General features: G+C 60.6%; 3 protein-coding genes across 3 annotated transcripts in view; all 3 read right to left on the bottom strand.

Annotated features, from left to right (window-relative positions):
• Positions 1 to 527: 527 nt before the first annotated feature.
• CTRC (chymotrypsin C) lies at positions 528 to 2,648 on the bottom strand. The gene is made up of 8 exons (XM_088529475.1): positions 2,555 to 2,648; positions 1,909 to 1,997; positions 1,732 to 1,829; positions 1,540 to 1,662; positions 1,317 to 1,453; positions 926 to 1,071; positions 676 to 825; positions 528 to 595 (listed from the first exon to the last, which is right to left on the bottom strand). The coding sequence occupies exons 1-8, from the start codon at positions 2,646 to 2,648 to the stop codon at positions 578 to 580; spliced, it is 855 nt and encodes a 284-aa protein (XP_088385601.1). The 3' UTR covers positions 528 to 577.
• A 1,163-nt stretch (positions 2,649 to 3,811) lies between these two features.
• Positions 3,812 to 5,131, bottom strand: EFHD2 (EF-hand domain family member D2). Its single transcript, XM_088529591.1, has 4 exons — positions 5,006 to 5,131; positions 4,305 to 4,452; positions 4,056 to 4,190; positions 3,812 to 3,947 (listed from the first exon to the last, which is right to left on the bottom strand). The coding sequence occupies exons 1-4, from the start codon at positions 5,023 to 5,025 to the stop codon at positions 3,813 to 3,815; spliced, it is 438 nt and encodes a 145-aa protein (XP_088385717.1). The 5' UTR covers positions 5,026 to 5,131; the 3' UTR covers position 3,812.
• Positions 5,132 to 6,922: 1,791 nt separating this feature from the next.
• Positions 6,923 to 11,802, bottom strand: part of FHAD1 (forkhead associated phosphopeptide binding domain 1) — a 30,059-nt gene continuing 25,179 nt past the window's right edge. The window contains exons 21-27 of the mRNA XM_088529598.1: positions 11,455 to 11,614; positions 11,023 to 11,140; positions 9,430 to 9,565; positions 9,064 to 9,191; positions 8,618 to 8,713; positions 7,845 to 8,065; positions 6,923 to 7,185 (exon numbers count right to left, since the gene is read on the bottom strand). Of these exons, the coding sequence (XP_088385724.1) occupies positions 7,002 to 7,185; positions 7,845 to 8,065; positions 8,618 to 8,713; positions 9,064 to 9,191; positions 9,430 to 9,565; positions 11,023 to 11,140; positions 11,455 to 11,614 (1,043 nt within the window). The 3' untranslated portion in view covers positions 6,923 to 7,001. The remainder of the gene's footprint in view (positions 7,186 to 7,844; positions 8,066 to 8,617; positions 8,714 to 9,063; positions 9,192 to 9,429; positions 9,566 to 11,022; positions 11,141 to 11,454; positions 11,615 to 11,802) is intronic.

Raw genomic sequence — 11,802 nt, 5'->3', positions numbered from 1 at the left:
GAGATGAGTAAAAGAGAAGAGGGATGAAGTACTTGTGCCACTGAATCCTCACTCCATGCGCAGTCAAACGCCCCATCTTTGTAAATAAAAATTGGACAAGTTCCCCTTTGCTTTCTGTCGTCCCCCCCAGCGCCGGCCGCGTGTCCGTGTCTCGCCGTTCCCCTGCATCTGCACTCCGGGCTCATCCTTCTCCTCTCTGTGCCTTCTTACCCTTCCGATCTTTGATGGGTCTTACATTAAGCACCACTTTTCTATACTAGAACATTAAAAGCTACTCCGTGGAGAGGAATTCTGTTAGAAATGTCAGCTTTGTGCTACTCGAGCACTGTTGTGCTCTGACAAAGACCAGAGGAAATGCCAGCTCCTCTTAGGGGCTCTCTGGATGTCCCCAAGCCCTGTGGGACTTCCCATGGTGGGGCCTTGGTGGCCAAAGGATGAGGACTCATCCCTTTCATCCCAGCATCTCCCAAGGCTGCAACCCACCGCCCTGCCCCTCCAAATAACCACACGGACAAGCGAGGCAGGGAGAGGCATTTTTCCTTTATGCAGCTTGCTGGGGCCTGGCCCGGCCGCCTCCTCAGTTGGCGCTGATTTTCTGCAGATGGCAAAGCAGGAGGAGCGCGGTGAGAGGCGGCCGCAGCCCGGCCGCGGCGCCGGCCCCGGCCGCGCACCCACCTCGTTGATCCAGTCGATGTAGGCGGAGACGCGCGTGAACACGGTGGGTTTCCGCAGCGTGTTGCAGCCCAGCGAGGAGCCGAAGCTGACGATGCCGTCCACCTCCCAGAGCCCGTCGCGCTGGCAGTTCAGGGGGCCGCCCGAATCGCCCTGCCCATCGTGGGGACAGCTTGAAGCAGTTCTCCCGAAGCTCCTGTTCCCCCCCGAGCTCCCGAACCAGCTGCTGCCTCCGTGCCCGGCGGTGACTCACGCTGCAGCCCGAGACGATGCCGTCGCCGCCGGCGCACACCATCTTGCTCGTCACTGTGCTGCCCCACCAGTTGCTCTGTGTGCATGTGGCCTCGTCCACCACGGGCAGCAGTGCCTGCTGCAGCACGTCAGCCAGCGGCCCGTTGGCTGCAATGGAGGCACCGGGTCTGCCACCGCCGCGCACCTTCTCCCACCGCTCTAGCGCGGCCAGATGGATTCAGGGCCCTTCCCTGGGATGCCACCTTGCAGCCTCCTCCCTGCCTTCCCCAAAGGTCCCCAGGAGCCACCCCAGGCCACCCGCAGCCCCGGGTGCACCTCCCCAGCGCAGAGATGCCCTGGCTTGGGGGGTTGCAGGGCAAATGGCGCTTGCTGGGACACCCCGTCCCTCTTACTGCGGATGCGTCCCCATCCGGTGACGTAGCAGGGGTAGTCCTGGGGCAGCACGAGCCCGGCGGGCGGCAGGCACGCGGGCTGGATGCTCTCGCTCTCCTGCACCGGCTCCGCCAGCTTCACCAGGGCGATGTCGTTGCTGCAAAAGGCAGGCGCCGTGCAGGAGGCACCGGCTGCGGCGGTGGCGGGGCTGGCACGTCCCCCTCACTGCCGCCCGGGCCTTACGTGATGAAGAGGGAGTTCCACTTCTCGTGCACGATGATCTTCTCGACGGCCGCGTTCACGGCGCCCTCCTCCGCCTCCTCCAGGTTCTGCTTGCCCAGCACCACGCGGTAGGTGCGGCTGGAGCTGCGGGCGGGCAGGCGGCACCGTGAGCTCCCGGCCGCGGCGGCGTCCCCGTCCCCCTGCCCCACTCACCTAATGCAGTGGGCGGCCGTGAGCACCCAGCGGTCGCTGATGAGGGTGCCGCCGCACGTGTGGCTCCAGATGCCCAGGAAGCGGTACTGCAGCGAGGCCTGCGCCCGCCGCGGCGCCACGTCAGCGCCCGCCGGCCGCCATGGCCCCCGCGCGGCGCCCTGCGCGCCCCGCTCCTACCTGCCAGGGCCAGCTGTGGGGACGCGCGTCCTCGCCGCCCACCACGCGCCAGCGCAGCGGCGACACGGCTGGGCTGCCGCAGCCCGAGGCTGTGGGGCGGGAGGGGGAAGGCGCGTTAATGGCAGCAGTGCGAGGGGGAAGGCGCCTTAGTGAGGGAAGTGCAAGCAGGAAGGCAGCGCGGCGATGGCGGCACAAGGGAGAAGGTGCCTTAGGGAGGGCGTCGTGAACAGGAAGGCGCCTTAGTGAGGGTGTCATGAGGGGGAAGGCGCCTTAGCGATGTTGGGGCGAGGGGGAAGGTGCCTTAGTGAAGGTGTCACGAAGGGGAAGGCGCCTTAGTGAGGGAAGCGCAAGCGGGAAGGTGCTGCAGCGATGGCAGCACAAGGGGGAAGGCGGCGCGGCGATGGCGGCATGAGGGAGAAGGTGCCTTAGGGAGGGCATCATGAAGAGGAAGGCGCCTTAGTGATGGCGGGGTGAGGGGAAAGGCGCCTTAGCGAGGATGGCACAAGGGGGAAGGCACCTTAGTGATGGCGGGGTGAGGGGGAAGGCGCCTTAGCGAGGGTGTCATGAGGAGGAAGGTGCCATAGCGAGGGTGTCATGAGGAGGAAGGTGCCTTAGCGATGGTGGCGGCCATGTCTCCCGCACCTACCGTAACCCAGCAGCACGGCGAGGGCGAGGAACAGCAGCATGGTGGAGACGCTGCCCGCCGCCGCGCGCCTCCCCGTATTTATGGCCGTCCCCATGCGCGGTGGCACCGGTGGCACCTGGGCTGTGTCCCACGGCCCCCGCCATGAGGCCTCAGCCCAGCTCGAGGTCGTGGCCAAGGCCCTCCCGCTCTGCTATCTTGCCGCCCTCGCACACAGATGCAGGTGGCCCCAGGGCCGGCACCGCCACCGCATGGGACCTTGGGGCAACGTCCCCGCTGCGGGCGGCCGCGCTTGCCTGCACCTGGGCTCCAGCCGGAGAGGCACTGGGGCGATGGAGGATCGTCCACGGCGAGCCTGGCGTGCGCCGGAACACGGATGGCGCCCGCTCCACCATCGCCCACGTCCCCTCTGGGCACCTGTGCGTTCCCAGGCCACCCGGCGCCGTTGTCGCATCCCCCCAGCCCCTCATGTTGCATCACACACACACACACTTAGGAAATATAATATTTATTTGGGATTTAAAAAGAAAAGAAACCCACACCTGTAATGCTGGATGGAGCAACGCACCTCCCTCCAGGCCCTGGGCCACCTGTGCCCCCTGGGGAAGCCACGTGGCCTGCGGGACGAGCTATGGGCTATAATGTTTCCTTTTTGGCTCATTGCAACATGAAGGAAAAGGGTGAAAAAAAAAAAAAAAAGGGTAAAAAAAATAAAGCTTCTCCCTTCATCGATGATCTTCTTGTCTAGCCAATACCAAAATAAAGTGACGTCCACATGACACGGAGCAAACCTCTGCCTTCCGCACCCAGCAGCTGGCCGGGCGCTTTGCAGCGCGGGCGCCGCGACGCCGGGGCGGCTCCGCACACAGCGCGACGGCTCCTTGGCCCCACGTCCCGGCGAGCTGCAAGCCCAGGGCCTGGCGGGGCATTAAGGCCGCGCCGCCACGGGGGACAAGACAAGGGGAAATCACAGCACATGCAAAACAAAACGGCAGCCCGGGGCTCCCTCCTGTCCTCCTCCGGCCCCGGGCCCCGCCGGAGCTGCGCGGGGGCTCACCAGGGACCCAGAGCACAAGGTGGCGGCGGGCGCCAGCTCCGCCGCGGGGCACAGCGAGGCGATGGGCTGCGGACACACGTTTCCACGAAGAACATCTACGGGAGGAGGCGTTGTGGGGGCACCGCGGCGTTGGCCGGCTTGAGCGGCAGCACGCGGCAGCGCGCGGCGTCTCCGGTGCATGCGGTGGGCTGGCCGCCGCGCCCGTCACTGCTTGAAGGTGGACTGCAGCTCCTTGAAGGCCGCTTTCCGCTGCTTGAGCTCCTCCGCCTGCTTCTTCTTCTCCTCCTGCTCGGCCTTGATCTCCTCCTCGAAGCGGCTCGCCTCGTTGATGGCTTGGGCCTGCGGACGCCGGCACGTGGAGCGGGGCCGGCGCAGGCCCCGTCCCACCGCACGGCCGCTCGCAGGCCCTGTCCCACCGCACGGTCGCTCGCCCCGCGCGCCGCTCACCTTGGCCTCGAAGAAGCTCTTGGCGCCTTTCACGCCCTCGGTGGAGACGTCGATCTCGGAGAGGCGCGCGAGGGCGTGCAGCCCGCTGTCCTCCTGCAGCTCGCCCGCCGCCGCCTTGCGGAAGATCAGCAGGAACTGCGACAGGAGACGGCCATCAGCGCCCTCACGCTGGAGCCACCGTGTTCTCGCCACCGCGCGGAGGCCGCGTCTCCTTCCACTGCTAAGGTCCCCCCCGGCCCGGCCCCGCACCTCCCGAAAGCTGAGCTTGCTGTCCAGGTCCTCGTCCACCTCCTTGATCATGTTCTTCAGACCCAGGTGCGTCTGCGGCGCCCCCAGCTTCTCCATCATCAGCTTCAGCTCCATGAGGTCGATGAAGCCGTCCCTGCCGGCGTCGTACCTGCGCGGCAACGGGCAGCTCCTGGCACCCTCCTCCATCCCCAAATCCCCACCCTGGCTCTCCGACCATCTCCGGCCACCGCGGTCCCAGCAGAGCTGCTGACTCGGGGCGCCGTCCAAGCCGCAAACGGTCCCCGAGGGGGCTTTTCCAACTCGCTTCCCATCGAGCGCGGCGCTTGGCAGCGGCAGCCGGGGATGCTGCCAAAGGCGCCGCGCGGCTCGTGCTGCTGCATCCCGGCCACCGCGGCCGGATGACGGCTCTGGAGCAGCCGAGGACGCGCGGCCGCCGCGTGCGGCCTTCCCGCCCCCCTCAGTCGGCCTCCACCTTCCTGCACGGGCTCCGCGGCCAGAGGTGTCACCCGGTACCGTCTTGGGGTCCCTCCTGCAAGGGGAGGGAGCCCTGGGGCTCCTTGGAGCGGGGGAGACACAACCGGGGTCCCTCCCACGAGGAGCGGGGGGCGATTCCTCCCCACAGGCGCAGGGAGGGCATCCCGGGGGGGTGTCACCTGCCAGGCCGTGGCCGCGGCGCAGGGGGTCCCCGCGGTGGCACTCACTGCCGGAAGAGCCGCTCCATGTCCCGCAGCTGCCGGCGCGAGAACTCGCGGAACTCGCTCGCGGGGCTGAAGAGGCGCCGCGCGCCGCCCGGGGAGCCCTCGGCCGCCGGGGCCGCCTCGGCCGCGTCCCCGCGCAGCGGCCGCCGCCCGCCCGGCCGCCCCGCCAGCTCCAGCTCCCGCTCCCGCTCCTGCTCCTGCTCCTCCGCCGCCGCCGCCATCGCGCCCGGATGCTCCGCCCCGCCCGGGACCCCCCCCCCCCCGCCGCCACCGCCGCTGTCACCTCCCGCCGGCAGCCGCCGCATCCGGCAGCGTCCGCGGCCTGGCGGGGAGCGGGGGGGCTGCAGCATCCCGGTACCGGGAGCCTGAATCGGCCCGGAGAGACCTGCAGCATCCCGGTACTGGGAGCTTGATGGGAAAGGCTGCAGCATCCCGGTACCCAGAGCCTCAGGGGGAGAGACGCAGCATCCCGGTACCGGGAGCCTGAAACGGTCCAGATAGACCTGCAGCATCCCGGTACTGGGAGCTTGATGGGAAAGGCTGCAGCATCCCGGTACCCAGAGCCTCATGGGGAGAGAGATGCAGCATCCCGGTACCGGGAGCCTGGTGGGGAGACCTGCAGCATCCAGGTACCGGAAGCCTCATGGGGAGAGATGCAGTATCCCAGTACCGGTTGCCTGAAATGGCCCAAAAAGACCTGCAGCATCCCGGTACTGAGAGCCTCATGGGGAGAGATGCAGCATCCCGGTACCCAGAGCTGGGTGGAGAGAGCTGCAGCATCCTGGTACCGGGAGCCTAATAGGGAGGGCTGCAGCATCCCAGTACTGGGAGCCTGATGGGAAGGGCTGCAGCATCCCAGTACTGGGAGCCTGATGGGAAGGGCTGCAGCATCCCAGTACCGGGAGCCTGATGGGAAGGGCTGCAGCATCCCGGTACCGGGAGCCTGATGGGAAGGGCTGCAGCATCCCGGTACCGGGAGCCCAGTTCGTTGCAATAAGACACAGGACTGAAGCAGTCGCAGGTGACCGCACCCTGTTCACGGGGTAATGACACAACTTGCAAAATCCACTATTTCAGGCATACACATTTATGCCGTATTAACACCTCCTTTATTTCCATAACGAGCCCACACAACGACACAGGTAGTGCAGGAAAATCCAACTCACAGACGCATCCCTATTCCCGGGACAGTATAAAAAGGGGGTCCCTCGAAGCCGTGGCCTCGTCTGCGCGGTGCCCAGCGCACGCAGAGCCGTGCAGGGCGGCAGGCGCCCGGGCGGGCAGCGGGGCCGCCGCTACGTGCTCGCCGTCCTGCACGCGGCTGCCGCGCCGTCCCTCATCTTCCGCTTCTCCGGAAGTGAAAACCTGGGGGCTGCGGGCTGCAAACAGAGAGGAGCGACACCAAGTGCTCTTGCAGGAGCCTTTCTGCCCAAGCAGGCTGCAGGCGAACCGTGCCCTCGCCCTGGGCTGTGGCTTCGTCCCCTGCACAAAGCCGAGTGCCTGAAGCCGGAGCAGATCCTGGTGTCGTCTTGCTCCCACGGCCCCTTCCTCGAGGCCCTTAATCAGATTGTTATCCAGCAGCTCCCCTTTATAATTCCCTGCTAATACATCAGGCCAATCTGGCTCCAGATCCCGCTTCTTAAGGCACTCGGGCACTAATGCAAACACTGCGTTCCTGCTCCAGGCTATTGGGCACGTCGGATACAGTCGGCCCACATGGATCTGCGAGCCGAGGTGAGCCTGTGGGGCCACGGGATATAAAGGCGTGGGACACAGTGCGCAACAGGAAACCAGGGACCTCCAAATGAGCCTTGCAACGTTCAATGCTTGCAAAGAAGGGCCCAGAGAGGGCTCCTACCTTCCCAACTCGGCCTTTTTGGGAATGGGCACACCCTGGAAGCTCCTTCTTGCTTCTCTTCTCCTTGTCCTCGACGAGGCTCTGCAGGAAAACAGCCAGAACGTTCCCCTCCTCGTCCCCGTCACCCTGGGTGCTGCTCCCTCACTCCTGCCGCCCTACCTGGCGCAGCTTCACCGCCCGGTTCAGCCTTTTCTCCTGGTTCAGCTGGACCTGCGTCCTCTCCAGAGCCTCCTTCAGCAGCGCGTTCTCCTCTGCTTCCTTGTAGACTTCATCCTCCAGCTTGGTCACCTCCTCCCGGCACGCGTGCAGGGACACTTGGTCCAGCCTGCGCCAAACAGAGCATGGGGCTTTACTCACACTGACGCCCCGGCTCCTGGGAAGCGCTTCCAAGCAGGAATGCGCTGTGTTCGCATCCCTCCGAGGAGCCCTAACATCGCTGAGCTGCACAAACGGCAACCAGGACACTGCGAAAATCCCTGTCTGGTTCAGGAATTTTTTTCCCCACTCCAAATCTTTGCTCCCTGCTCCTCCTGCCTTCCTGCTGCCCCATAATCAAACCCAAGGAGGGAGACACCCGCCCTGTGCTGGCCACGATTCCTCCTGCTCTGCTTCAGCACAGATCCCTGCAGTCGTGGATGGCAGAGCGCACGAGGCTGCAGGGGGATTCTGGATGTTTTGTAAGTGTTACTCGCTTTGGAATTGCTATAAAAACACGCGCCTATTTAGAACAGCGCGGGTATTTTTAAACGGACCCAGAAATATCTTTCCAAAGCACTTTTCCTAGCTCTGTGGGCAGGAATATTTGAGCGTTCACGCAGCGAGCTGGGAGCTTCTCCAAGGGCATTTCCCTGTCTCAAACTCTTATTCAAGGCTGTAACCACAACGAGACTGCTCCATGGTACACATAAATCCACACCACTACTGACTTCAGGTGCTGCACTACTCCTTTCTCTAAGTCTTGGCCAATACTTGGGCTTTCTGTACCTGAGCTGCTCAGCACTGGACTCATAATCTTTTAGCATTTCTTCTTTTCTTTCCAGCCGGCTCTTGAGCTTACAGATCTTATTGTAGAGCAGCTGTAGGTCCTTCTGTCTCTGCAGCCCCACGTTCTCCCTCTCCTCCTGAGGAAGATGTCTCACCGACTGCATTCCTGTCAGCTCTTTCATATTCATCAGTGCTCCCAGAGCACGGATTAAATCAAGGTACTGTAGGAAGAGTAGGGAATGAATTATTTACTAGGCCTGCCAAGTCTTCATTGAGACAAGATCACACCACTCAGCCATCTGCTTTCATTCTGCTTTAACATCAGAGATTAAAACGTCGTCGCGAGCGGCTGCGCGCGCTCCCCTTTGTTTCAGCGCGATGCGCATTTCCCCCGTCTGAGCCTTTCCAAGCAGCTCACACGCTCAACCAGATGGGGCTTCACTCATATCCATGGGCAGATGAATCCGAGGTGTCCAGAGCGCACAGAAACCAGCCCGACACCCCGCAGAGCTGCTCTAATGCAGGACATTTGTTTCGCAGATGTGGCTCAGGGATGTTTAAGGGGAGGAAACACAGGCCACTGCCAGCTCTGCAGTCCCCAGACGTCCAGGCAGATGCCTGGAGCTCTTTGTTTCCTCTCACCTGGAGTTCATCCTTGAAGAACTTCCTGGCATTCCTAGGGCATCCCGATGCCGACTGCTTATTGCTCAAACGCATCTGGGAAGGATCTCCCAGTGTTGAGCACAACTTTAACACGGCCACCGCCTACGTACCATCTTCTCACTGAGGTCTAGGGCATCAGACACTGCCACGTTTGCGGGCTCCGCAGCTGCTCCGGGCAAAAACTCGCTAGGAAAACTGCTAGGAAACTGGAGGGACAGAAAAGGACAAGCAGAGCATCCTTGCTGCTCCCCGAGCAGCCTCGTCCTCCTTCTGCAGGCTAGGAAACCACACCAGCAGAGCTGTGCTCCAAAACCTCCCACCGAGTCCACACGGGAGCTTTCTGAGCAGCTCTGTGCAAAGATACTGGGGAAAATGCAGCCCCTTAAAGGAACAGGGATCCTCTCTGCAAGTAGGGCCTTACTCTAAACTTCACATTACTCAGCAGCAGATTTCACACCATCCCCTTTCCCCAGCCACCCTTTTGGTAGCATTGGAAGCCTTGACCTCCTTCGTCCCCTGAAACCACAAGCAAAACAAACCACGACTTCTCCCTTACCTTGCTGGAACTGCCTTGGGGCATCGGCAAGGGCAGATGCTCCTTCGCGACTCCCGCTCTCTGCGCCGTTTTCTCTGGCAAATCTCTCTTCAGAACCACAAGTGGCTCCAGCCCCCGGCTTGCAAAAGCTGAAGGAAAAGGAAAACCTGCACAGTGTAACAGCTGGAGGAGCAGAACCCCCACAGCGGGCAGCAGTTCCTGCCACTCGGCCTTCCACGGCTGCAGACCCGGTCCTGCAAACGCTGCCGCGCGGCCTGGTTACCGTAAAGGGCTTTTCATTTCACTGACTGGCACCAGTGGCTTGTGCCAGGCGCCCGGACACCTCCTGCCTTTGCAGGAGAGACGGGTCATGCTGCACTCACTCACTTGCAGCCTGCGCCTTTTCCAGCAGCTTGATCCTCTCGCGGAGCTCGGCCAGGCCTTCCTTCTGGCGCCGAATGGTCTCCTCGTGCCTGAGGCCTCTGCACTTGGCGCCCAGGTCGGCCAAATCCAAAGCCAGGTCCTGAAATGCAGAGTGGGTCCTCGCTCGACCTCGATATTGCCCTGTCCCGCGGGAAGGGCGAGCGAGCAGCGCATGGGGCCTGAGCTGCCCACGGGCACCACCAACGCGCGACCCCTCCGAAAGCAGCCGGCGTTTGGGATGTGCTGAGGGCAGAACTCCACGGGCTTGGGGGCTGAGGAGAAGAGCGGCCCAGAGCTCTTTGGCTGGCCCTGGCAGAGGAAATGAGCTTCCAACCCTGCATACGAGAGCTGGGAGAGGGCCAGTGCGGAGCCACACCGGGGTTTTTCTCTATTCCTTTGAGCTACCGTGGCGCCCACATTGCTTAGGAAGCACAAACACTGACTTACTTGGCGACCTGAATTTTGCAGCAGTCCTAGAAACGCTGCTTTTGCAACACGTCCATGCGCACACAGGCACGTTCCAGCACACCCAGCGCGCCGCTTGTGACTAACGTCGCAGCCAGAGAGCTGGGTGAGTGCCTGGCTAAAACCTGCAGGGAGCTGATGATGGAAAATGCCACCTTGGGTCTTGCTGTTTTTGCTCCTCTGTGCTTCTGGGATCGCTGGGCCAGGCTCTGCCCCGCTCTCCCAGCTCACGGTTCTGCAGCAAGGCCCGGGTGACACCTCCTGCTCATCATCCAGGCATGAGTCACCGTTTGGCCTCGATAAATCCTGTCTTTTTAGTTGGCAGTGTCTGCCACTGTTTTGGTACAGGATGTACGATTTCTGCAGTCCCTCCATCTGCTCCTGGAGGCACCTTTGATTTATTTGGATTTCTAAGAGAGGTGGATTCACAGGGTGCTCCAACACCCAAGGAGAGCCCGGCGACCACTTCTGCCTCCACTTGGTGACAAAATACCTCATCCCACACATTAAATCCCAACTGCTTTGTCCACCAGGCCATGGAGCATGGATGGCTGAGCAAGATTCACAAAAGGAGGGAAGAGTTACACATTTTTGCAAGCTGCCATCCACCCTAATTGGCAACTGCAGCACCCATTAACACGCACAACACCTCCTTTGCAAAGCTCTGCACAAACATCAGCCCACCGGCCAGAAGAAATTCTCTATACAGAGAGCACTTGGAAGTTGCTTTCCAGAATCTCACAGAAAAGACACTCCGAAACAAGACTTCTGAGGCTTTGACCTTCCAGATTTGCTGGCAGCTGTATAACAAGGCAGCACCAGAAACGACTGAAGATCACCCAAGCAACTTATTTTTAGCACAAAAACTGAGAGCGAGGATATGAGACATAGTCTGCATGTTGCTCCCACTCTTCAGTCACTGGATTTTGACAGGGCGATGCTGCTTCTCATATATTCTCAGCCTATGTGGTTGAAATGCATATGCAGCCATCTTGTCCTAGGTTTTGGTTTACAACAACTGCTTTTCTTTCTTCTTCACTTTTCTTTTTTTTTTTCTTCTAATACCTATGTATTTTCTCAGTGCAGACTTACCCTTTCAGATACTTGATCTGCTGCTGCAGCGCTGGCCTGCACTTGTCTTCGAGGAAGAGTCTCTTTTGCTGTTTCTTTTGAGGCATCCTTCAGTACTTTCAGGTTTTCTTGGGCTTGCCTGTGCCAAGAGACAAAAACGTCGCTAAAACACACAGTGAAGAATGAAGGACAGCTTGCAACCTGGTTAACTGTGGATGAATATAAAAGCGTGGGTGGGAATACATAAAAAACAATTATTTAGATATAAGCCCATTTGTGTGAGGGCTTCCAAAGCCCTATTTCACTTCATATGACATTTCTGTAAAGAAAACACTGCTTAGTTAAATTTTTATGCTTTCAATGTGCCGTTGCTTGGGGGGAGATATCTAAGCAAAGTCATCGATTGGGAATCCACGGAGCTTTTGCAAACCTTTATATCACAGCAGCTTATACCTTAGCTCTTCGGCTGCTGCTTTCAGGTCTTTATCCTTCTTATCCACAAGGTTTGACATCTCATAAAGCTGCTCTCTAAGGACGCTCAGTTCGCTCTCTTGGCACTTCACGCGGCTCAGGTTCCACTCCAGCTCCATCTTCTGCTTCTCACTGAGCTCTCCTATGAGCAGGATCACAGATTACTGGCTCTCTATGCACTCAGGAGAGCTGCAGTTCTCCATAAAATCAGTGGAAGCAGGTACACACACGCACACACACACAATACCCTCAGGCAATTGCTTTTTCATCTGGGCATCTGCTTACAGTCACCCCAAGTCACTTCTATCCCTTTTATTCATCTTAGCCTTT

Source organism: Tinamus guttatus, unplaced genomic scaffold (genome assembly GCF_059628265.1).
Source record: "Tinamus guttatus ecotype Peru unplaced genomic scaffold, ASM5962826v1 Tinamus_guttatus_pri_ptg000332l, whole genome shotgun sequence".
Taxonomy (NCBI): Eukaryota; Metazoa; Chordata; class Aves; order Tinamiformes; family Tinamidae; genus Tinamus; species Tinamus guttatus.
The sequence above is the reverse complement of the archived record's forward strand: the minus strand, read 5'-3'. Positions and strand labels throughout refer to the sequence as shown.

What these genes read in the sequence shown, in the direction of transcription:
- CTRC (XM_088529475.1), bottom strand. Translation starts at nt 2,648, where the DNA reads ATGGGGACGGCCATAAATACGGGGAGGCGCGCGGCGGCGGGCAGCGTC. An exon ending in CGCCGTGCTGCTGGGTTACG is followed by an intron (nt 1,998 to 2,554) that starts GTAGGTGCGGGA and finishes CCCGCCCCACAG; the next exon opens with CCTCGGGCTGCGGCAGCCCA. An exon ending in CGGATGGGGACGCATCCGCA is followed by an intron (nt 1,072 to 1,316) that starts GTAAGAGGGACG and finishes CCTCCATTGCAG; the next exon opens with CCAACGGGCCGCTGGCTGAC.
- EFHD2 (XM_088529591.1), bottom strand. Translation starts at nt 5,025, where the DNA reads ATGGAGCGGCTCTTCCGGCA. An exon ending in ATGGAGCGGCTCTTCCGGCA is followed by an intron (nt 4,453 to 5,005) that starts GTGAGTGCCACC and finishes GTTGCCGCGCAG; the next exon opens with GTACGACGCCGGCAGGGACG. An exon ending in GCAAGCTCAGCTTTCGGGAG is followed by an intron (nt 4,191 to 4,304) that starts GTGCGGGGCCGG and finishes CTCCTGTCGCAG; the next exon opens with TTCCTGCTGATCTTCCGCAA.